Genomic DNA, 22,751 nt, shown 5'->3' on the forward strand with positions numbered 1-22,751 from the left:
GGTTCCTCTTCTATCCCTGATCCATCTTACCCTCACTTTAGTCATCCTTCTGTTCTTCATGTATATGTAGAATGCCTTGCAGTTTTCATTAATATTACTCACCCAAGGCCTTCTCATGTCCCCTTCTAGATCTCTTAAATCACTTCTTAAACTCTTTTCTGTCTATTTTACAACTCTCTCATCTTTGCTTCCTAAAACTTAAGTAATCTTCTTTTTCCCTCTTGACTAGATTTTTGACATCTCCTCTCAAGTATGGTTCCTTCACTTTACCATCTCTTCCATGATTCAATGGGACAAATCTATCCAGAACCCTTTGCAGGAGCTCCCTAAACAACCCCCGCATTTCCGCTGTACTGAGGACATACGTTCCCAAGTTCCTTCCTAACAGCATCATAATTCCCCCTCCTCCAATTAAGTACCTACCCATACTGCCTGCTCCTATCCTTCTCCAAGACTATAGTGAAGATCAGAGAGTTGTGGTCACTGTCTCTGAAATGCTCTCCCACTGAGAGATCTGACATCTGACCTGGTTCATTACCTATCAGCAGATCCAGTATGGCTAGTTGACCTGCCCCCTAGTGCACATACACCGAGCTGCCCCCTAGTTCACACATTCACCGAGCTGCCCCCTAGTGCACGGATACACCGAGCTGCCCCCTAGTGCACGGATACACCGAGCTGCCCCCAGAGCACGGATACACCGAGCTGCCCCACAGTGCACGGATACACCGAGCTGCCCCCAGTGCACGGATACACCGAGCTGCCCTACAGTGCACAGATACACCGAGCTGCCCCCAGTGCACGGATACACCGAGCTGCCCTACAGTGCACGGATACACCGAGCTGCCCCCTAGTTCACACATTCACCGAGCGGCCCTACAGTGCACAGATACACCGAGCTGCCCCCTAGTTCACACATACACCGAGCTGCCCCACAGTGCACGGATACACCGAGCTGCCCCCTAGTTCACACATTCACCGAGCTGCCCCACAGTGCACGGATACATCGAGCTGCCCCACAGTGCACGGATACATCGAGCTGCCCCCAGTGCACGGATACATCGAGCTGCCCCACAGTGCACGGATACACCGAGCTGCCCCACAGTGCACGGATACACCGAGCTGCCCCCAGTGCACGGATACACCGAGCTGCCCCACAGTGCACGGATACACCGAGCTGCCCCACAGTGCACGGATACACCGAGCTGCCCCACAGTGCACGGATACACCGAGCTGCCCCCTAGTTCACACATACACCGAGCTGCCCCACAGTGCACGGATACACCGAGCTGCCCCCTAGTTCACACATACACCGAGCTGCCCCACAGTGCACGGATACACCGAGCTGCCCCACAGTGCACGGATACACCGAGCTGCCCCACAGTGCACGGATACACCGAGCTGCCCCACAGTGCACGGATACACCGAGCTGCCCCCAGTGCACGGATACACCGAGCTGCCCCACAGTGCACAGATACACCGAGCTGCCCCCTAGTTCACACATACACCGAGCTGCCCCACAGTGCACGGATACACCGAGCTGCCCCCCAGTTCACACATACACCGAGCTGCCCCACAGTGCACGGATACACCGAGCTGCCACACAGTGCACGGATACACCGAGCTGCCCCACAGTGCACGGATACACCGAGCTGCCCCACAGTGCATGGATACACCGAGCTGCCCCACAGTGCACGGATACACCGAGCTGCCCCACAGTGCACGGATACACCGAGCTGCCCCCAGTGCACGGATACATCGAGCTGCCCCCAGTGCACGGATACACCGAGCTTCCCCACAGTGCACAAATACACCGAGCTGCCCCCAGTGCACGGATACACCGAGCTGCCCTACAGTGCACGGATACACCGAGCTGCCCCCTAGTTCACACATTCACCGAGCTGCCCTACAGTGCACAGATACACCGAGCTGCCCCCGAGTTCACACATACACCGAGCTGCCCCACAGTGCACGGATACACCGAGCTGCCCCCTAGTTCACACATACACCGAGCTGCCCCACAGTGCACGGATACACTGAGCTGCCCCCTAGTTCACACATTCACTGAGCTGCCCCACAGTGCACGGATACACCGAGCTGCCCCCAGTGCACGGATACACCGAGCTGCCCCCAAGTTCACACATACACCGAGCTGCCCCACAGAGCACGGATACACCGAGCTGCCCCACAGTGCACGGATACACCGAGCTGCCCCTTAGTTCACACATACACCGAGCTGCCCCACAGTGCACGGATACACCGAGCTGCCCCCAGTGCACGGATACACCGAGCTGCCCCCAGTGCACGGATACACCGAGCTGCCCCACAGTGCACGGATACACCGAGCTGCCCCACAGTGCACGGATACACCGAGCTGCCCCACAGTGCACGGATACACCGAGCTGCCCCCAGTGCACGGATACACCGAGCTGCCCCACAGTGCACGGATACACCGAGCTGCCCCACAGTGCACGGATACACTGAGCTGCCCCCTAGTTCACACATACACCGAGCTGCCCCACAGTGCACGGATACACCGAGCTGCCCCCTAGTTCACACATTCACTGAGCTGCCCTCCAGTGCACGGATACACCGAGCTGCCCCACAGTGCACGGATACACCGAGCTGCCCCCAGTGCATGGATACACCGAGCTGCCCCCTAGTTCACACATTCACCGAGCTGCCCCACAGTGCACAGATACACCGAGCTGCCCCCTAGTTCACACATGCACCGAGCTGCCCCACAGTGCACGGATACACCGAGCTGCCCCCTAGTTCACACATTCACCGAGCTGCCCCACAGTGCACGGATACACCGAGCTGCCCCCAAGTTCACACATTCACCGAGCTGCCCCACAGTGCACGGATACACCGAGCTGCCCCCAGTGCACGGATACACCGAGCTGCCCCACAGTGCACGGATACACCGAGCTGCCCTACAGTGCACAGATACACCGAGCTGCCCCCTAGTTCACACATACACCGAGCTGCCCCCAGTGCACAGATACACCGAGCTGCCCCACAGTGCACGGATACACCGAGCTGCCCCACAGTGCACGGATACACCGAGCTGCCCCACAGTGCACGGATACACCGAGCTGCCCCACAGTGCACGGATACACCGAGCTGCCCCACAGTGCACGGATACACCGAGCTGCCCTACAGTGCACGGATACACCGAGCTGCCCCCAGTGCACGGATACACCGAGCTGCCCCCAGTGCACGGATACACCGAGCTGCCCCCTAGTTCACACATTCACCGAGCTGCCCCACAGTGCACAGATACACCGAGCTGCCCCCTAGTTCACACATTCACTGAGCTGCCCCACAGTGCACGGATACACCGAGCTGCCCCCTAGTTCACACATTCACCGAGCTGCCCCACAGTGCACGGATACACCGAGCTGCCCCCAGTGCACGGATACACCGAGCTGCCCCACAGTGCACGGATACACCGAGCTGCCCTACAGTGCACAGATACACCGAGCTGCCCCCTAGTTCACACATACACCGAGCTGCCCCCAGTGCACAGATACACCAAGCTGCCCCACAGTGCACGGATACACCGAGCTGCCCCCTAGTTCACACATACACCGAGCTGCCCCCTAGTTCACACATACACCTAGCTGCCCCCAGTGCACAGATACACCGAGCTGCCCCCAGTGCACGGATACACCGAGCTGCCCCCAGTGCACGGATACACCGAGCTGCCCCCTAGTTCACACATACACCGAGCTGCCCCCAGTGCACGGATACATCGAGCTGCCCCCAGTGCACGGATACACCGAGCTGCCCCACAGTGCACGGATACACCGAGCTGCCCCACAGTGCACGGATACACCGAGCTGCCCCCAGTGCACGGATACACCGAGCTGCCCCCAGTGCACGGATACACCGAGCTGCCCCCAGTGCACGGATACACCGAGCTGCCCCACAGTGCACGGATACACCGAGCTGCCCCACAGTGCACGGATACACCGAGCTGCCCTACAGTGCACGGATACACCGAGCTGCCCCACAGTGCACGGATACACCGAGCTGCCCCCAGTGCACGGATACACCGAGCTGCCCCCTAGTTCACACATTCACCGAGCTGCCCCACAGTGCACAGATACACCGAGCTGCCCCCTAGTTCACACATTCACTGAGCTGCCCCACAGTGCACGGATACACCGAGCTGCCCCCTAGTTCACACATTCACCGAGCTGCCCCACAGTGCACGGATACACCGAGCTGCCCCCAGTGCACGGATACACCGAGCTGCCCCACAGTGCACGGATACACCGAGCTGCCCTACAGTGCACAGATACACCGAGCTGCCCCCTAGTTCACACATACACCGAGCTGCCCCCAGTGCACAGATACACCGAGCTGCCCCCTAGTTCACACATACACCGAGCTGCCCCCTAGTTCACACATACACCTAGCTGCCCCCAGTGCACAGATACACCGAGCTGCCCCCAGTGCACGGATACACCGAGCTGCCCCCAGTGCACGGATACACCGAGCTGCCCCCTAGTTCACACATACACCGAGCTGCCCCCAGTGCACGGATACATCGAGCTGCCCCCAGTGCACGGATACACCGAGCTGCCCCACAGTGCACGGATACACCGAGCTGCCCCACAGTGCACGGATACACCGAGCTGCCCCCAGTGCACGGATACACCGAGCTGCCCCCAGTGCACGGATACACCGAGCTGCCCCCAGTGCACGGATACACCGAGCTGCCCCACAGTGCACGGATACACCGAGCTGCCCCACGGTGCACAGATACACCGAGCTGCGCCACAGAGCACGGATCACCGAGCTGCCCCCTAGTTCACACATTCACCGAGCTACCCCCTAGTGCACATACACCGAGCTGCCCCACAGTGCACGGATACACCGAGCTGCCCCCAGTGCACGGATACACCGAGCTGCCCCACAGTGCACGGATACACCGAGCTGCCCCACAGTGCACGGATACACCGAGCTGCCCCACAGTGCACGGATACACCGAGCTGCCCCCAGTGCACGGATACACCGAGCTGCCCCACAGTGCACGGATACACCGAGCTGCCCCACAGTGCACGGATACACCGAGCTGCCCCCTCGTTCATACATTCACCGAGCTGCCCCCCTAGTGAACGGATACACCGAGCTGCCCCCAGTGCACGGATACACCGAGCTGCCCCACAGTGCACACATACACCGAGCTGCCCCACAGTGCACGGATACACCGAGCTGCCCCCAGTGCACGGATACACCGAGCTGCCCCACAGTGCACGGATACACCGAGCTGCCCCACAGTGCACGGATACACCGAGCTGCCCCACAGTGCACGGATACACCGAGCTGCCCCACAGTGCACGGATACACCGAGCTGCCCCCAGTGCACGGATACACCGAGCTGCCCCACAGTGCACGGATACACCGAGCTGCCCCACAGTGCACGGATACACCGAGCTGCCCCCAGTGCACGGATACACCGTGCTGCCCCACAGTGCACGGATACACCGAGCTGCCCCACAGTGCACGGATACACCGAGCTGCCCCCAGTGCACGGATACACCGAGCTGCCCCACGGTGCACAGATACACCGAGCTGCGCCACAGAGCACGGATCACCGAGCTGCCCCCTAGTTCACACATTCACCAAGCTACCCCCTAGTGCACATGCACCGAGCTGCCCCACAGTGCACGGATACACCGAGCTGCCCCACGGTGCACAGATACACTGAGCTGCCCCACAGTGCACGGATACACCGAGCTGCCCCCAGTGCACGGATACACCGTGCTGCCCCACAGTGCACGGATACACCGAGCTGCCCCACAGTGCACGGATACACCGAGCTGCCCCACAGTGCACGGATACACCGAGCTGCCCCCAGTGCACGGATACACCGAGCTGCCCCACGGTGCACAGATACACCGAGCTGCGCCACAGAGCACGGATCACCGAGCTGCCCCCTAGTTCACACATTCACCAAGCTACCCCCTAGTGCACATGCACCGAGCTGCCCCACAGTGCACGGATACACCGAGCTGCCCCACGGTGCACAGATACACTGAGCTGCCCCACAGTGCACGGATACATCGAGCTGCCCCACAGTGCACGGATACACCGAGCTGCCCCACAGTGCACAGATACACTGAGCTGCCCTACCCCTCCCCCCCCCCCCCACACACACTCTCATCCTGCACTGATCACTTTTCACCTTTTATTGCTGCATATTCACGCATTTATACAACTGTTTGTTTTATTATAGTGGTGCCAGTAACATTATACTGTCTCACACAAACGGGCAGCTCACACTTGATGTCAATCATATCAAGTGCGTCTGTACAGCAAGTATTTGCCTGGGAGCCTTCCTCTCACTGCCAGCCCAGGGAGTCTTGGCTCTTGCTGCTGAGATCTGGTGACATGGCCATTCTACCAGATGTCTTGGACAGTTTTCTCAGAAACTCACCCCACAGTATCTGGAGGGTCATATCCCACCGTGTCAGAGTTGACCAGTGCCTGCTGGACTTAGAAACATAGAAAACCTACAGCACAATACAGGCCCTTCGGCCCACATTGCTGTGACAAACATGTCCTTACCTTAGAAATTACCTAGGATTACCCATAACCCTCTATTTTTCTAAGCTCCATGTACCTATCCAGGAGTCTCTTAAAAGACCCTATCCTATCCGCCTCCAACACCGTCACCGGCAGCCCATTCCACACACTCACCACCCTCCGCGTAAAAAACTTACCCCTGACATCTCCTCTGTACCTACTTTCAAACACCTTAAAACTGTGCCCTGTCACGTCAGCCATTTCATCCCTGGGAAAAAGTCTCCGCCTATTCACATGATCAGTGCCTCTCATCTTCCGTCGCTCCAAGGAGAAAAGGCCAAGTTCACTCAACCTATTCTCATAGGGCATGCTCCCCAATCCAGGCAACGTCCTTGTAAATCTCCTCTGCACCCTTTCTATGGTTTCCACGTCCTTCCTGTAGTGAGGCGGCTAGAACTGAGCACAGTATCCCAAGTGGGGTCTGACCAGAGTCAACCTGCGCAGCAGCTTTGAATGTCCTCTGAACTCAGAGCCCAAGATCCCTCTGAACCTCCATACTGCCCAGAGTCTTACCATTACTACTATATTCTGCCATCATACTTGACCCACCAGAATGAACCACCTCACACTTATCTGGGTTGAACTCTATCTGTCACTTCTCAGCCCAGTTTTGCATCCTACCAATGTCCCGCTGTAACCTCTGACAGCCCTCCACACTATCCACAACACCCCTAACCTTTGTGTCATCAGCAAACTTACTAAACCATCCCTCCACTTTCTCATCCAGGTCATTTATTAAAATCACAAAGAGTAAGGGTCCCAGAACAGATCCCCAAGGCACACCACTGCTCACCGACCTCCATGCAGATTATGACCCACCTGCAACCATTCTTTGCCTCCTGTGGGCAAGCCAATTCTGGATCCACAAAGCAAGGTCCCCTTGGATCCCATGCCTCCTTACTTTCTCAATAAGCCTTGCATGGGGTACCTTATCATATGCCTTGCTGAATTCCATATATACTACATCTACTGCTCTACCTTCATCAATGTGTTTAGTCACATCCTCAAAAAATTCAATCAGGCTCGTAAGGCACGACCTGCTTTTGACAAAGTTATGCTGACTGTTCCTAATCATATTATGCCTCTCCCAGTGTTCATAAATCCTGCCTCTCAGGATCTTTTCCATCAACTTACCAACCACTGAAGTAAGACTCACTGGTCTATCATTTCCTGGGCTATCTCTACTCCCTTTCTTGAATAAGGAAACAACATCTGCAACCCTCCATTTCTCTGGAACCTCTCCCGTACTCATTGATGATACAAATATCATCGCCAGAGGCTCAGCAATCTCCTCCCTTGCCTCCCACAGTAGCCTGGGGTACATCTCGTCTGGTCCTGATGACTTATCCAACTTGATGCTTTCCAAAAGCTCCAGCACATCCTCTTTCTTAATATCTACATGCTCAAGCTTTTCATCGTCATAGTCATAGTCATACTTTATTGATCCCGAGGGAAATTGGTTTTCGTTACAGTTGCACCAAGAATAGAGTATAAATATAGCAATATAAAACCATAAATAATTAAATAGTAATATGTAAATTATACCAGGAAATAAGTCCAGGACCAGCCTATTGCCTCGACCGTAACAGGCTGCATGCACACCCAAGTCCACTAGTCCACTGTAGGTCGTCCCTACAATCACCAAGATCCATTTCTGCAGTGAATACTGAATCAATGTATTCATTAAGTACCTCTGCTATCTCCTTCGGTTCCATACACACTTTTCCACTGTCACACTTGATAGGTCCTATTCTCTCATGTCTTACTTATCCTCTTGCTCTTCATATACTTGTAGAATGCCTTGGGGGTTTCCTTAATCCTGTCCGTCAAGGCCTTCTCATGGCCCCTTCTGGCTCTCCTAATTTCATTCTTAAACTCCTTCCTGCCAGCATTATAATCTTCTAGATTTCTATCATTACCTAGTTTTTTGAACCTTTCCAATAGACTTGTGGTCATAGATAAACACAGAAATTCTGGAGATACTGAAAATCCAAAGCAATACATACAAAACGCTGGAGGAACTTAGCGGGCGAGGCACATCTATGGAGTGGAATAAACAGTCGACGTTTCAGGCCGACACCGATCATCAGGAATGTAAAGGAAGGGTGGTGCAGAAGCCAGAATGAGAAGGCGGGGAAAGGAAATGGTGACAGGTGAGACCAGTTGAGGGGGAAGGTGGGTGGATGGGGAAGACAGAGACGGAGAGAGAGAAAGAGGGAGACAGAGAGAGAGACAGGGAGAGGGAGATGGAGAGAGAGACAAGGAGAGGGAGATGGAGAGAGAGACAGGGAGAGGGAGAGGATAAAAAAATCCTGATTGGTCTCTCTTTGTTCTAAGTAGACCTATCAGTTTTCTCTGTGGGTGGGCTTTACAGTCGACCTCTCTCTCTTTTTCATTGTCCATCAGTTCAGTTTAGTGTCCTGCAGCACCATGGCAGAATATTCCAAAAAAAGGAAATATAAAACATACTTCATCCCAGACTACACTAAAGTGTACCCCTGCCTAATAGGGGTCGAAAATAATGACAGTGTTGCTCGTTGCACTGTTTGCAATAGTGACTTTTCTATTGCCCATAGTGGGTTAAGACTGTAAAAGACGTGTTGAGGTGAGTTTAACAGGTGTTATTCATTCATTAGCATAACTAACGTTATTTAAGCTAGCTGGCCAGCTGCTAAGGAGCTACTCTATTGATGTCCTACGTGATGAGGCCAAACTCCCTGTAGACTTGCTTAAGGTTGTAATAGAATAAAAAACGACTCCATGATAATATAAGTACATATTTTAATGTCACATTTTCTGCATAAGACAATATAATAAGGATACACCTTATGCTTTTATTTCTTTTAGGGACCACAACATATTAGGGAGGCTAATTCATTGACACAGACTGCTGTGAGGTTGAGACCACCCTGAAATGAGTTTTTGTTGGGTGGGATGTCTGGTATTTTGGGAGAAAAGGAAGGAGGAGTGGCACCAGAGGGAGGTGATGGGGAAGTGAAAAGGTAAGAGGTAAGACGGGAGCCAGGGTGGGGAACATGAAAGAGCGAAGGGCGAGGGGCGAGAAATAATCGAAGTTGGAGAACTCGATATTCATACCGCCAGGTTGGAAGCTACACAGGCGGAACAGGAGGCAGCGGAGTAGGCTATGGGTACTGGAATAAAAAAACATGGTTTGCTACAGGAAATCCTTCCGGTTGCGGAAGGTGCGAAGGACAAGACGGTCCCCCAATCTTCCTCGGGTCTCACTGATGTACAAGAGACTGCACCGTGAGTACCAGATACAATAGATGACTCCGACAGACTTGTAGGTGAAGTGTTGACTCACCTGGAAGGGTCCTGAATGGAGGTGAGGGAGGAGGTATTGGACTTGTCCCGCTTGCAAGGGGTTAAGTGCCAAGAAGGGGGAATTGATGGTCCAAGTTTTTGTTCGCAAGACTTTTTCCATCAAGGACTGGTGAGCTGGCGTGGCCACGTCCAGCAACCTGGGGCGTTGCACGGTAACGTGGCCATTCCTATCCTCCCCAAGAGCAGACAATCGACCCCCAGCTCCAGGAACTGGAGCACACGCGGAATGATCGGAATGAATGGGCGCTCTCCACCAATCAGTTCCAGGAGATGCTCTGGTGTGGGGGCGGGACCGCGGGGGTTTCACCAATACGCTGCGGATAATGAAACGGAGGGGCGGGGATTGTGGCGGCACCACCAATAAGCTTCAGAAAATGCGCTTGAGAGGCGGGAACAGCGATGATGCAACCAATCCGATGTAGAGGAAGGAGACGTAGGGCGGAACCACGTGACTACGCCTATTTTCATCGGCGGCGGCGCCAAGGACCTCCATTTTGTCGGTGAGCGGTCAGTCGGCGGCGGCAGCACTAGGCAAGCGCACGGGCCGGGAGTAGCAGGTAACTGGGGCTCCTGACCAGCACGCCTAGTGGCCGGGCACCCCACCGTGCAGTGCCGGGCTCCGATCCCAGACGGATCGTGGTGGGGAAGGCGCCACCTCCCTCTCTACTAGGCCCCTACGTAGATCCCAGGCTTCGGGCCGTAACGACCTGGTATTAGCCTCGACCTCTTGGTGCTGAAGCCCTCTTCCCCGGCTGTAGCTGTCAGTTGGAGGGGAGGGGCGGAGCGGCCGGGGACTGAGGGGAGAGGAGGAGGAGGTGGGATGCGTGGTCCCTGCGGAGCGGGCGCGGTCTGGGGATGGCGCCGCCATTTTCTCCCATGTGGGCCGAGAACAAAGAGGCGGCGGCCGGGTTCGTGAGCCCATCGCCCCTGGCCTACAGCAGTCCCATTACCGGCCGGGGACTCTCTCTACACCGCTGTCCCGCCACTTTCCGGCCGTCTGCAGCCTCGGTCCTCCCTTCCCTGCAGGGCTGTGCACAAGGGGCAGCCAGCTGGGTATTTCTGCGCCCGCCGTCTTTGTACTGCCATTGTTTCCCAGTCGCAACATTGAGCTGTGAATCAACTCCTGACTTGTTTTTTCTTCTGGCGGTGCCTCTGCGATTTGCACATGCAAAGCATTGGAGGAACTCAGCAAAACAGGCGCATCTGTGGACATGAATAAACGGTCAGGACTGGTTGAATGACTGTTACTCCGCATCCAGTGCAGCATACAAACTCAAGTAACACGATGAAGGCAGGGCTACTTTGTTAGGGATCTCCTGTACCCAAGGACTGAAAAGGAAGGATAATGAAGGATTTCGGCCCGAAATGTCGGCACTTTGTTAATTTCCTTAGACGCTTCCTGACCTGCTGAGTTCCTCCAGCAATTTGTGTGTCACTGTGGATTTCCAGCACCTGCAGAGTCTCTTGTTTAGATTATGCCATGTCACTGGGAAAGTTGGATCCGATTTTGTAATTTGCCTTGAAAATAATCGACCCGCGCCCCTACGCGGCGGCATCTTTGTGTCTGCTTTTGGCATCTTTTGGAGAGAATCGGATTAATCCTGTGGTTTTAAGTAGCATTTTAACTTGTCTTTGTTACAATGCAGCATTTACATGTTTATCCTTCGGCTTTTATTTTGGCAAGACTGTTTTGTGGATTTTAATTGAGCTGTTGCTTTATTTTGTTACTTTTTGCTTAATTGTAGGCTCCCTCCCACAGTTTACTGGTCTGAAATTACTTGTTCGGTAGTAGTTTCAGTATTCCTCCTGTGGCATAGTAAACAATGGCACTGCTTTCAACCAGCCCTTGAAATGTTAAAAGGCCAAGTAGTGTTATTGACAGAACCAGTCATTGATGTTTTCACATTTACCAGCTAATCATTAGCGGCACGTTTTAGATTTTCATTCCTTGAGCCCTGAGGGTTGCTGTTGGACGGTGTCCTTTAATCCACGTTATTTACAGTAATGCAAAGTTAACTGGTTAAGTGAATTCTTCACGTTAAAAGGCTTCGTCGTTTTGATCCATAGAGTACATTTATTATCAAAGACCCCATATTTCATGCTACCCTGAGATTCATTTTCTTGCTGGCATTCACAATAGAACAAAGAAACAATAGAATCAATTTAAAACTAAACAGCGAGTGTGCAAAAGACACAAATTATGCAAATACAGAAAGAAAAAGTAATAAATAATGAGAACTTGAGTTGAATGTTTGTATTTTGAAGTTGGTCTTTTGTAGTTTTGTGTACAAAGTTTCAGTGTGAAGAAGCTCCCAGTAATTCACAGATTTTTGTCTGGTCTTGCAGCCATGAATCATGGTTCGTGTCCTTTAGACTGCAAGGTGTACGTTGGGAATCTGGGAAATAATGGGAACAAGACTGAACTGGAGCGATCGTTTGGGTATTATGGCCCTCTCCGTAGTGTGTGGGTTGCCCGAAATCCACCAGGCTTCGCTTTTGTTGAGTTTGAAGATCCACGCGATGCTTCTGATGCTGTCAGGGAGCTAGATGGAAGGTAATCTTTCTTCAAAATTCATATCCCTTCCTGCAAGGCTTCTCCAAAAACCCTTGGCGCGCTCCGCGTAATTGTGTTATTGAAGGCAGGCAGTCTAATGGAGTCGTTGCAGTTTCCTGGGTATAGTTTTGTCTCCACTATTGCTCCACCTGCTGACTGGAATGAGAGACTTGCTGAATGCTGCCTTTCCAAGTGTCCATTTTGTGTGACTACAGCTTTGTGATGCTTGGCAGATATATTCTTGTGACCCAGCCGGACTATTACTAATCATAAATCTCTGGTACTAGACTGTTTGCTTCATTGAATCCAAGTTTTAAAAAAAAAGTCTGATCTTGCGTTTAGCGCAGCGGAGGCAGGTAGACTTTTGCTGATTAATGTGGTTGTGAAGGAGATGCTATTTTAGCTTAGTTTTAGATCTAATTGGAAACATCTGATCTATTTGGCACCTCTTCCAATCTTCGAAGTAAATTTATTTGCAAAATACACATACTACCCTGAAATTCATTTTCTTGCAGGCATTCACAGTAAATACAAAGAAACACAATAGGATCAATGAAATACCACACGCGACAGAGACAGACCAACCAGTGTGCAAAAAAACAACATAGTGCGAATACAAAATTTTTAAAAACACACAAAATTATACTAAATAAATAAGTGATAAGTACTGAGAATGTGAGTTCTAGAAACCTCAAAGGTGAGTCCCTAGGTTGTGGGATCAGTTCAGTGAGTGGAGCTATCCACACCAGTTCAGCCTGATGGTTGAAACTTCGTTCGTCACGTTTGTAATAACCATGCTGTCATTTGAGTCAAGCTTAATTATTCATGGATTTTAAAGTTGAAGCTGTAGGTTAATTGAGTGTCTGAACTATCAAAACAATCTCTTACCACAAACCAAATTGAAAAGTTTTGCTCATTTTTTATTTTAATTACCTTTAGAGATACAGTGCAGAGCAGGCCCTTCAAGCTGTGCCACACAGTGATGCCCAATTTAACCTACTCACAGGGCAATGTACAATGACCTACTAACCAGACTGTGGGAGGAAATTCAGAGTCCACAGGGAGAATATACAAAGTTTGCAGATGATGTGGGTATCAGATTCTGAGCTGTGATAACATCGCACTGACCACTACACCATCATGGTGCCCTGACGTGCGATGTATGTTAGCATTCTTCACCTACACTAAACAGTAATTGACAGTAACTAGTTAATTAGTCTGTCCTGGGATAAGGCCACACATTGTCAGCCTAGCATTGGTCGTCAAGGTGGTGCCAAGTTCCTTTGAACCATTGAATCACACTGTCGCTGTCTGTTATGATATCTTAATGGACAATTGTTATCTCAGGTTAAATATCGGAGTATTTTTGTTTTTTTTTATTTAGAGATACAACATGGAATATAGGCCTTTCTGGCTCTTCGAGCCACGCCGCCCAGCAAACCCAGATTTAACCCTAACTTAATCACGATACAATGACCATTTAACCTAATCGGCACTTCTTTGGACTGTGGGAGGAAACCAGGGGAACTGGAGAACACCCACGCATTCCACAGGGAGGATGTACAGAGACTCCTTACAGAAGACGCCAGGATTGAATTCCAAACTCCTTCACCCCGAGCTGTAAGCCGTAATAGCAATGTGATAACCACTACGATACCGTGGCGTACATCAATAATATTGCCAAGATTTTCCTATCCTTGGTACCCAACTGGTCTGCTTACCTTTTGGGTTAGATTGATTTTGGAGTAGGTTAAGAGATCGGCATTACACTTTAGGCTAAAGAGCCTGTATTGTTTTAAATTCCTGGAGACCCAGTTTTCATGGGATTCATCGTTCGAGTCCGAACAATTCTTAAATATCAAATTCAAGTTCAGTTGTCGTTCAACCATCCTTGAATGCAGGCACACAGAACAGCATTACTCCAGGGCCAAAGTTTAAAACACAGTGCCAACAGTGACACATATAAGACAGCAGTAAATGTGCAGTCGCACAAAAAGATGAGGATACAGTTTCCATTATTGCATGTTTTAGATTATCCAGGGAGTCCATGAACATGAAGATTTTGTTCTAGATGCATGTCCTGGCTAACAAAAATTGCCGTATAGCAGAGAATGTCTTGCATTTCCTTATTTGTAGATATTTGTTTCAGGATAACCAAGAAAAATTATTTGTAATAGTTTAGAATCTTTGCTCTGAAATTTGCAGTGGGCTGTTGAACTTGTCTGTGTTTATGCAGGAGATGTGTGAGTGGGTAGATTCTGATTTGCTGATTTTCAGGAATCTTTGTGGCTGTCGTGTTCGTGTAGAACTCTCCAATGGCGAGAGACGCATTCGTAATCGTGGCCCGCCTCCAGCCTGGGCCCGGCGTTCCCGCGAGGATTATCGCCGTAGGAGCCCCCCAGTCCGCCGCAGGTAACACCTTTGGGCTTTGTCGTCTTGGTGTAGCTGTGCATGTAAAATTTAAGTTTTTGTAATTTTAACTCTTTTTGTTTAATTCATCTATTTTTTTGAGATGTTTGCTTGATGTATTGGCTACTAGTGATGGGCGACATGGTTTCAACAACAGCCTGAACTTCCACGTTGGCTTCTGTTGCATTTTGCTAAGTTTGTGCAGGCATGAACACCACGGTGTGTGGGTTGTTTGGGAAGGCACTGAGGATGCCATGATGAACCTGTCACAGCTCATTGCTACCTGAGCTGAGTTCTAAAGTACTGCTTTCAGAAAAGTTGAACTCCCAGTACCCAAATCTTGGGTTGGTCCAAGCAGTGAGTCATCTCGGCATGGACTTGCCTTAACCGCTGTAATCGCTGACCTGGAAGGGCACACAGTGGTAAACCTCATCTTCCACTGGTTAGATCGGTTTCCAGTCTCTGATTGATTGCCATCTCCCATCACTGCCATTACTCTAATCCTGGCGTCCTTGGTTGCCGACCTCCGTGGTTCTGGAAGTGCCCCATATGTAACTGGGTGGTGTACTGCTGGGGCTGTCGCTACCTCTCCTTGCCACTGTTGGTTCAGAGTTTTTAACTTTGCTTATTTCACAGCATCACGATTACTTAGTGCTCTGGTACTAAAATACTGGTGCAGAGGGGATCAGAATTGGCTATGGGCCCTTAAGTGGATTGTTTTTACCCAGGTTTTCTCAAATCCAATCTATTTTTGAAGTTTGCTGTATTTTGCAGCTGGATAATTAGTTAATGGTGGAGTCTGGTGAATTACTGCTTCCAGGCTGTTACCTGCCCAGCCTTCCACTGGTCTGTACACGTGTTACCCAGAATCAATGCCAATTCTCTATCTCAAGGATCAGTGTTTTAGTAAGTGCAGCACAGTACTAGGCTTTCTGCAACTGTGATCCCTTTGGATAACTTCAACATAGGTGGAATTTCTAAAATGAAAGTTGCATTCAAATCTGTCAGGTTTTTAAAGTATGTTTTTAAGGGGTTTGTTGTAAGCTGGCCCTATGTTGACCAATGTTAAGATAAAGATGTTCAGAATGTTTCCAAATAACATACCATGAATTTGAACAATACAGTGTAAATGGCTGAAATTCTCTGATTTGGTGACATATTTGAGCTTCATTTAAGCTTGCTAGTGCAAACCTCAGCTGGGAGTTTTTGCAGAATGCAATAACCCAAGCTGAGGTTGTTGCAGGGGTGCACTGGGAGGGCACGTCTGGGCCTGCTGCACTCCAGCCAGGGTTCCTTCTGCTGCTGCTCATCAATAGAATTTGAAGTGAGGTAGAGGCAGACCTCCCCCTTGGGAGGGTTTGGCAGCCAGTTGGTAATAAACGCTGTAACTCTGGCAAACACGCCTTCATGTTGGAGATGCCGGTTAGATTCCTGACGTTCATGTATGGCAGAGTTGGCTGCAACTCGGGCAAGTGCGTCTTCATGTTGGAGATGCTGCTGGATGTTCAGGTACAGCTGAATTGGCATGTCTCTTCCCCTTCTAGGGATGCAAAGTGTGCCTGTCACCATGGGGCAGCAAGCAGCCTAGTGGCGTGTACTTCACGCTGGTTGCATTCAGAAGGAACCCTGATGAACAGGTATAAATTACAGCATGTTGCTGGATTCTGGCCATTTGCAATCAGATTGAGAGGTTAGATATTGCTGTTTTGCGTTGTCACTCATCACTAATGGCTAAAATGAGATTGGTTTTACTGATGGCTTGTGTATTGCACTATTTATTTTTAAAGTTGCATTTTATCCATTGTTATTAATAAAAATGAACCCCCCTTGCAGAGTCACCATCATGCCTCTTCTCACCACCCTTCGAACCTGCATTAGCCAGTCAACTAGCCCTTTCAGCGTCATGTGACCAGCGCGCCCCAATCAGCTTGGCTGGTGTCGGTATCACATGACCAAGGCATGTCCAGTCGTCAGGTTGCACCAACCGCCCTTTGGTTCCCAAGCATGCTGTATCTCAGCCTCTTCTCCAACCATGACCAATCGGCAGCGGCTGCCTCAACTGCCCCGCACCACTCTGGTCAAATCAGCTGTTTACTTTCTCCACAACAGCAGCCGAACACTCAGCATTTGTGTCAGCAGCCTTCGGCTAAATAAAAAGCAGGAAAAAAACCACTACACCCCCCTCTGCCAACCAAATACCACGCATCTGGCAAACCTTTTCAGCAAATTCTACCTGGCCGTCAGTCCGGCAGCCTCACCTCTCCATTTCTAGCATGTTGAAAGCCAAAAAACTAGTAAGTTTTTCCTGCTTAATACAATAGTCTACTGCTGGTATAATGGAGTAAGCTTTTTGACAAGGTAACGAGACTAGCGTTTTAGGGGGCTGGCTGTGTATAGACAAAAGCTTTTTAGAAGGGGCAGGATGTTTTTTGCACTTGGGCACTGGAATAATTAGCAAGCTACTTGTGCATTTTAGCTAATGATTATTGTTAATTGATGCCTCTGATATTCTTGGCCACGAGTGCAAAAAGAACTAACTGGGCCAGAGTACCTCTGAAGGGAATGCCCTAAATTAAGAATTGATTTTAATTTAAAGGACACTAAAGGATTAATATTTATACTTGATTTCTTGCTGATGACATGTAAAATTTAATGAAGTCCCTTTTAAGTTTTGGAGACAATTATTGGCTCTTTTCTGGCCTGTGGCTACCTATTGAAGAATATGCCCAGTGTGTGCCCCAAGACCTACTAGTTGAAAATTGGACACTTGGTCCCTTGAGAGGTGCCGTGGCCCTGATGATGGTAAAGTGGGAATGATAACTGAAATTTATGTTAAAGCTATTCAGAGTAGATAGCCACTGCTAAAAAGGGGGGCGGGGAACAGCATGTTGGGAAAAATCATCAATGGGGAAACTGGCTGTCCAATACTGTGTCCTAAACGGGCAGAGGCCACATTGTGCCGATTGCCCAACAGTCGTCATCTTAGTGGCACTGTGCTCCTAATTGCTTTTATTCCTTTGAGAACTCGGCCCTAGATTTTTCTTCCTCCTCCCCTACTGAGGAAAGTATACAGTGGTGGCTTCATGGGATGCTGTGTTGTTTCTGCACAACACTGTTGGTCTTATGTATGGGGGGGGGGGGCAGCAATTGCAACGGTAAAACATGCGTGTTCATTCTTTTTCACTGGTAATTTGGGTAGGATATGATTCCCCTAATGGTGGTAATTGTCTCTAATTTAAAGAAAACTGGGGAATATTTACTGTTCTCTGAATTAAACTCTTTGAAAGCCACTACTGAATACAGTGTTTCCTCATTTAAGTGAAGTTGGTTTTGCTAAGTTTATGATGCAGATGTTAGGCTCACAGGTACTGCAGAGAGTTTATGAAATTGGACCTAAAGCCAGTTAACCCAAGCGTTTGAGGTAACAGTGCAGGTCTGAAGAATATAATAATTGAGTTGTAGTTTATATCTATGTCAAAGTGCATTGCTATGATGGGACACCTTGTGCACCTTGGTGTTCTCGGCGCTGGACATTGGGCAGGAAGAAAACTTATGCTGGGGCATTTTTCTTCATTTAGCAAACTAAACTGTTGAGCCACTGTAACTTGAGCTTTTCATGTGGTGTGAAATTACCAGCGGCATTGCTAGTACTGGGAACATATCCAAGACCTAAAGCAAGATCAAAAGCCCCAAACCAGTGGACTAGTTTGGAATGTTTTCTGTTCCTGCTGTTAACCAATGGATTCCTCTAATTTTGGAACACGCAGTGTGCTATTGATTGTCCCATCATAGCAAGGATTTTGTAGAGCTTCGATTACACCAATGCAGGGTTTTTGGGGATTGTTTCACTGAGGGCAGACCTGTTGAAAGCTGAGTAGTCAGCTGATCTGTTCCTGCATTAATTCAGCAATTGGGTTTCGTTTACTTTGCTGCTGTACTGTCCTCCTGTGACATAATGGTTGTGCATTGACCATTCAGTTCTCCATTCTGTTATTTTGATTCCTGCAATGATTTATTTCTTTGCAAGATGCTGAAGAAATGAAAACCCTGCAGTGGTCTTATTTTGAAACTTATTGATTGTCACCTTGTAGATTACTTTAATCTTTAAAAACAGATCTTTGTGCAGGCGTTTGTCGGGCCTCAGGTGCAGTAATTAATTTGCCTTTATTAGTGAGTTGGGTTATTGGGACCGGCTGTGGTGCTTCACACCAGTCACTGCAGTGATTGTAGTCAGTTTCCTTCCTCACTAATTCCCCTCTCGCTCCTAGATCACCACCTCGCCGGAGGAGCTTTAGCAGAAGCCGCAGCAGGTACGTGTGGTGTTACTGGCAGGTTGCCATTTTAGCGGCAAGGTTTGCCTCAGTTTGGCCCAAGCCTTCCCAAACATTCTGTTCCAAGCATCATAATCACAGAGGAGTTATTTAGCAGATGCTGGAGGAACTTAGCAAGTCTGTTAAAGGCCTTGGCCTGATACGTCAGTATTAATTCCCCTACATGGATGCTGCCTGACTTACTGAGTTCCTACAATTTGTGAGCATTGTATCAGTCTTCTTAACGTCAGTTCTTGTTCCTGCCTTATCTCTGAAGTGGAACCTTGTGTGCTTCGCTAATCTTTGTCTCAAAGTTTGTCATTTTCCAAAGTCTGAAGTCAATCTCTGGCTGCTTTAAAGCTCTGAGTCTTTTAACTAGCATGAATGTATGTTCAATGCAATTAACTAACCTAAGGTAATTAGATGAGCATAGAACAGTACAGGTTCTGCAGCCCATGATGTGCCAACCTTTAAAACTATTCTCAGATCAACCTGACCCGTCCTACATAGCCCTCTGTTTTTTTTTTATCATCCATGTCTCTTAAATGTCCCTAGTGTATCTGCCTCTACTATACCTGACAGTGTTGCAGGCATCTGCTGCTTTATGGACCAAACTTGTATCTGACATCCTTCCCCCCAATAGTTCCCTCCAATCAATTTAAAATTACACCCCCTCATATTAACCATTGGGGGGAAAATCTCTCACTGTCTATTTGATCTATTCCTCCTATTTGACACTTTTGTCAAGTCAGTTCTCATCCTCAGTGTATTTTTGATCTCATAACATGTTTTCATTTTGCTCTAGGTCCCTCTCAAGGGATCGCAGGAGAGAGAGATCCCTGTCCAGGGAGAGGAACCATAAGCAATCTCGCTCATTCTCCAGGTCTCGCAGGTAAGTTAATGCTCGCAATGAGGGGGATCAGTAGGGTTAAAGAAGAAACAATAAGGATTAACTTTATTCACTATATACACTTAGACGGATTAGGAATTTGTTGTGTGTTGGTTAGTGTGCGACATGTAACACAAAATAACATTGAATAATTTAACAAAAAGGTTAAGGGGTTTAATGTGTATAAATGCATGAATGCCAGGCATGTATTTACAATGTAAACAGCATTATAAATATACTGTGGGGGTATCAGGGTAGTGTAGTTAACGAGATGCTATTATAGCTTGGGGCGATGACACCATCTCTGAGAATTTTATATGTCCTCATGAACACATGGATTTTCTCCAGATGCTCTGGTTTCCCCTATACTGCACAAGACATACTGTCCTGTGATTAGTTTAGGGTTAAATGGATAGGTTGCTGAGCTCGTTAGGCCAGAAGGGCCTGCTGTATCTTGAAATAAATGTTGAAATAATAATTGGTTTACAGTGCAGTGATAACGTAATAGGCTGGGAGGGCTGATCAGATTAACTGCCTCTTTCTGAGCAAAGGATGCTTTCTTTTCTGGCAAATTTCTTCAGACTATTAGTTTTAGTCCAGTTTCATTTTGCAGAACTTGATCATTCATATCGTGAGTTATGTAATTTACACCTATAATAGAGTATGCACATTTTTGCACGTAATGTCTAGGTATTGAAGGTATTTTGTATAACAGTTCTTTAGAATTACTGAGATAGTTATAATGAAGTCGGCTCTGTTTTAAACCAGTTTCCTTTTCTCTTATTTCAGCCGCTCCAGGTCAACTGATAGGAAGTGAATCTGAAGCATAGTGGCCTTTGAAGATCGTGTACAGACTGTTGGAGTTGTTAAGAATGTGATTGCATTTGTTTATTAGACTCTTCAGACATGCAGTTAAGCATTTTTTACCCTGTTTTAGCAGTTAGTTCATTGTGTTTTCTTGTACTCCATAATGTAACCAGTGATCAGATTTTCAGATGTAGAAATTCAGTCATGTGAGTTGCAAGCAGAGTTGAATTTTTTTATATAAAGGCGGGAACTAAATTGTGGGCACATCATTGAATCCTTGTACAAGGGTTGGCTTGCCAGAACCGCTAAGCTTGTCCATCTTCAGTTGATGATAATTTCACCCCCTGCCCCATCTTCCCACAAGCAAGTCTGACCAGCCGTAGTTTTTGTTCATTTCTTGGTTATTGTCCGAGCTTGAGGGCTTTCTAACATAACATGACAGCACACCTGTGCCGTGCTATCTGAGGGTTGGGTGCTGTAATTGTTTTTTGTACGTACTCGTCGTGTTTCCTAAAATACCTTCGAGATGTTAAAACTGTAGTATAACTGTTTGTAAATCCTGCACCTGTTAGTTTGTAGTAGATTTCATTAGTGTAGTGACTCGGGGGCATTATTTGGAGGTGAATAATTAAAGAATGGGTGACCGGAAGATTTTGCAATATTCCAGTATTTGGGGAAAGGTTCCTTAAGTTCAACAGAAGGTCAGAACATTAAGAATTTTAGTAGGCTTTTGAAAGGATTTGTGGTGTGGTAACTCTTTGGATTGGTAAATTTAATCTAGGAAGTGGTATTTCTATCAGTTTTCCCTGTGTAAATTTCACATAATTGGCTACAGTGTTGGGGGAGAAGTGTTCTGTATTTGTGGTACAGGTTAATTCCTAACCTGAAAATTGCTGTTTATTATGTCGGAAATGCTGGTGCTTAATCTTTCCCTTGTTAACGACTGCGTTGTAAATACCCGCACTGCCCTGCTGTGTATTTTGCCCACTGGAGATATGAGAAATTGGAGCAATACACTTTCTCCTTCATGATCTGAATCCTATTGTGACACTGCGCCATTTGTTTGCTGTTTTGTGACTTTCTTGGAAATAAACTTTGGTTACACATTTTCTGTAGTAGTTCATTGGCTTTTGTTTAGTGTGACAACTTGGGGTGATAGGCATAGAACACTACAGCACAGAAACAGGCCCATGAACCCCTCCCAGCCGTGTACCTATCCAAATATCTTAAATGTTGAAATCAAGCCCACATCAATCCTGTCTGTTGGCAGCTTATTCTACATTCCTGCCATCCTCTGAGTGAAGAAGTTCCCCCTTAAAATATTTCACCTTTAACCAATGACCTCTAGTCACCTAGCCCATCTTCAGTGGAAAAAGCCTTCTTGCATTTACCCTATTTATACCCCTCATAAATTTGTATACCTGTGTGAAATCTCCCCTATAGTTCATGTTCCCCTATAGTCCTAGCAGTGTCCTGGTAAATTTTCTCTACTCTTTCAATCTTATTTACATCTTTCCTGTAGGTATATGACCGAAGCTGTTCACAATACTCCAAATTAGGCCTCTCCAGTGTCTTATGCAACTTCAACATAACATCCTATCTCCTGTATTTAGTACTTTTATTTATGCAGGCTAATGCGCCAAATCTTTATTTACAACCCTATTGACCTGTGACACCACTTTAAATGAATTATGGAGCTGTAATCCCAGATTCCTCTGTTCTATGCACTTCTCAATGCCTTACCACTCAACGTGTAAGACTACCCTGGTTTGTCCCCTCTAAGTGCAAAACCTCACACTGTCTGCATTAAATTGCATCTGCCATTTTTCCATCTGGT

General features: G+C 48.6%; 1 protein-coding gene across 4 annotated transcripts; it reads left to right on the forward strand.

Annotated features, from left to right (window-relative positions):
* Positions 1-10,387: 10,387 nt before the first annotated feature.
* Positions 10,388-22,020, forward strand: srsf3b (serine and arginine rich splicing factor 3b). 4 transcript variants are annotated; one of them, XM_072253299.1, is made up of 6 exons: positions 10,388-10,445; positions 12,292-12,499; positions 14,777-14,911; positions 19,177-19,218; positions 20,024-20,110; positions 20,897-22,020. In XM_072253299.1, the coding sequence occupies exons 2-6, from the start codon at positions 12,294-12,296 to the stop codon at positions 20,922-20,924; spliced, it is 498 nt and encodes a 165-aa protein (XP_072109400.1). In that variant the 5' UTR covers positions 10,388-10,445; positions 12,292-12,293; the 3' UTR covers positions 20,925-22,020. The 4 variants fall into 4 exon arrangements, 3 of the variants coding, with proteins under 3 accessions (XP_072109400.1, XP_072109402.1, XP_072109401.1); XM_072253301.1 differs by having other exon boundaries at positions 10,393-10,502; XR_011885398.1 differs by lacking the exon at positions 20,897-22,020 and adding an exon at positions 16,742-17,202 and having other exon boundaries at positions 10,418-10,502; positions 20,024-20,071.
* Positions 22,021-22,751: the final 731 nt, after the last annotated feature.

The sequence above is a fragment of the Mobula birostris genome, chromosome 3 (genome assembly GCF_030028105.1).
Source record: "Mobula birostris isolate sMobBir1 chromosome 3, sMobBir1.hap1, whole genome shotgun sequence".
Taxonomy (NCBI): domain Eukaryota; kingdom Metazoa; phylum Chordata; class Chondrichthyes; order Myliobatiformes; family Myliobatidae; genus Mobula; species Mobula birostris.

Coding starts and splice junctions, on each gene's coding strand:
- srsf3b (XM_072253299.1), top strand. CDS start 12,294: ATGAATCATGGTTCGTGTCCTTTAGACTGCAAGGTGTACGTTGGGAAT. Junction 12,500..14,776: donor GTCAGGGAGCTAGATGGAAG/GTAATCTTTCTT, acceptor GCTGATTTTCAG/GAATCTTTGTGGCTGTCGTG. Junction 14,912..19,176: donor AGCCCCCCAGTCCGCCGCAG/GTAACACCTTTG, acceptor TCTCGCTCCTAG/ATCACCACCTCGCCGGAGGA.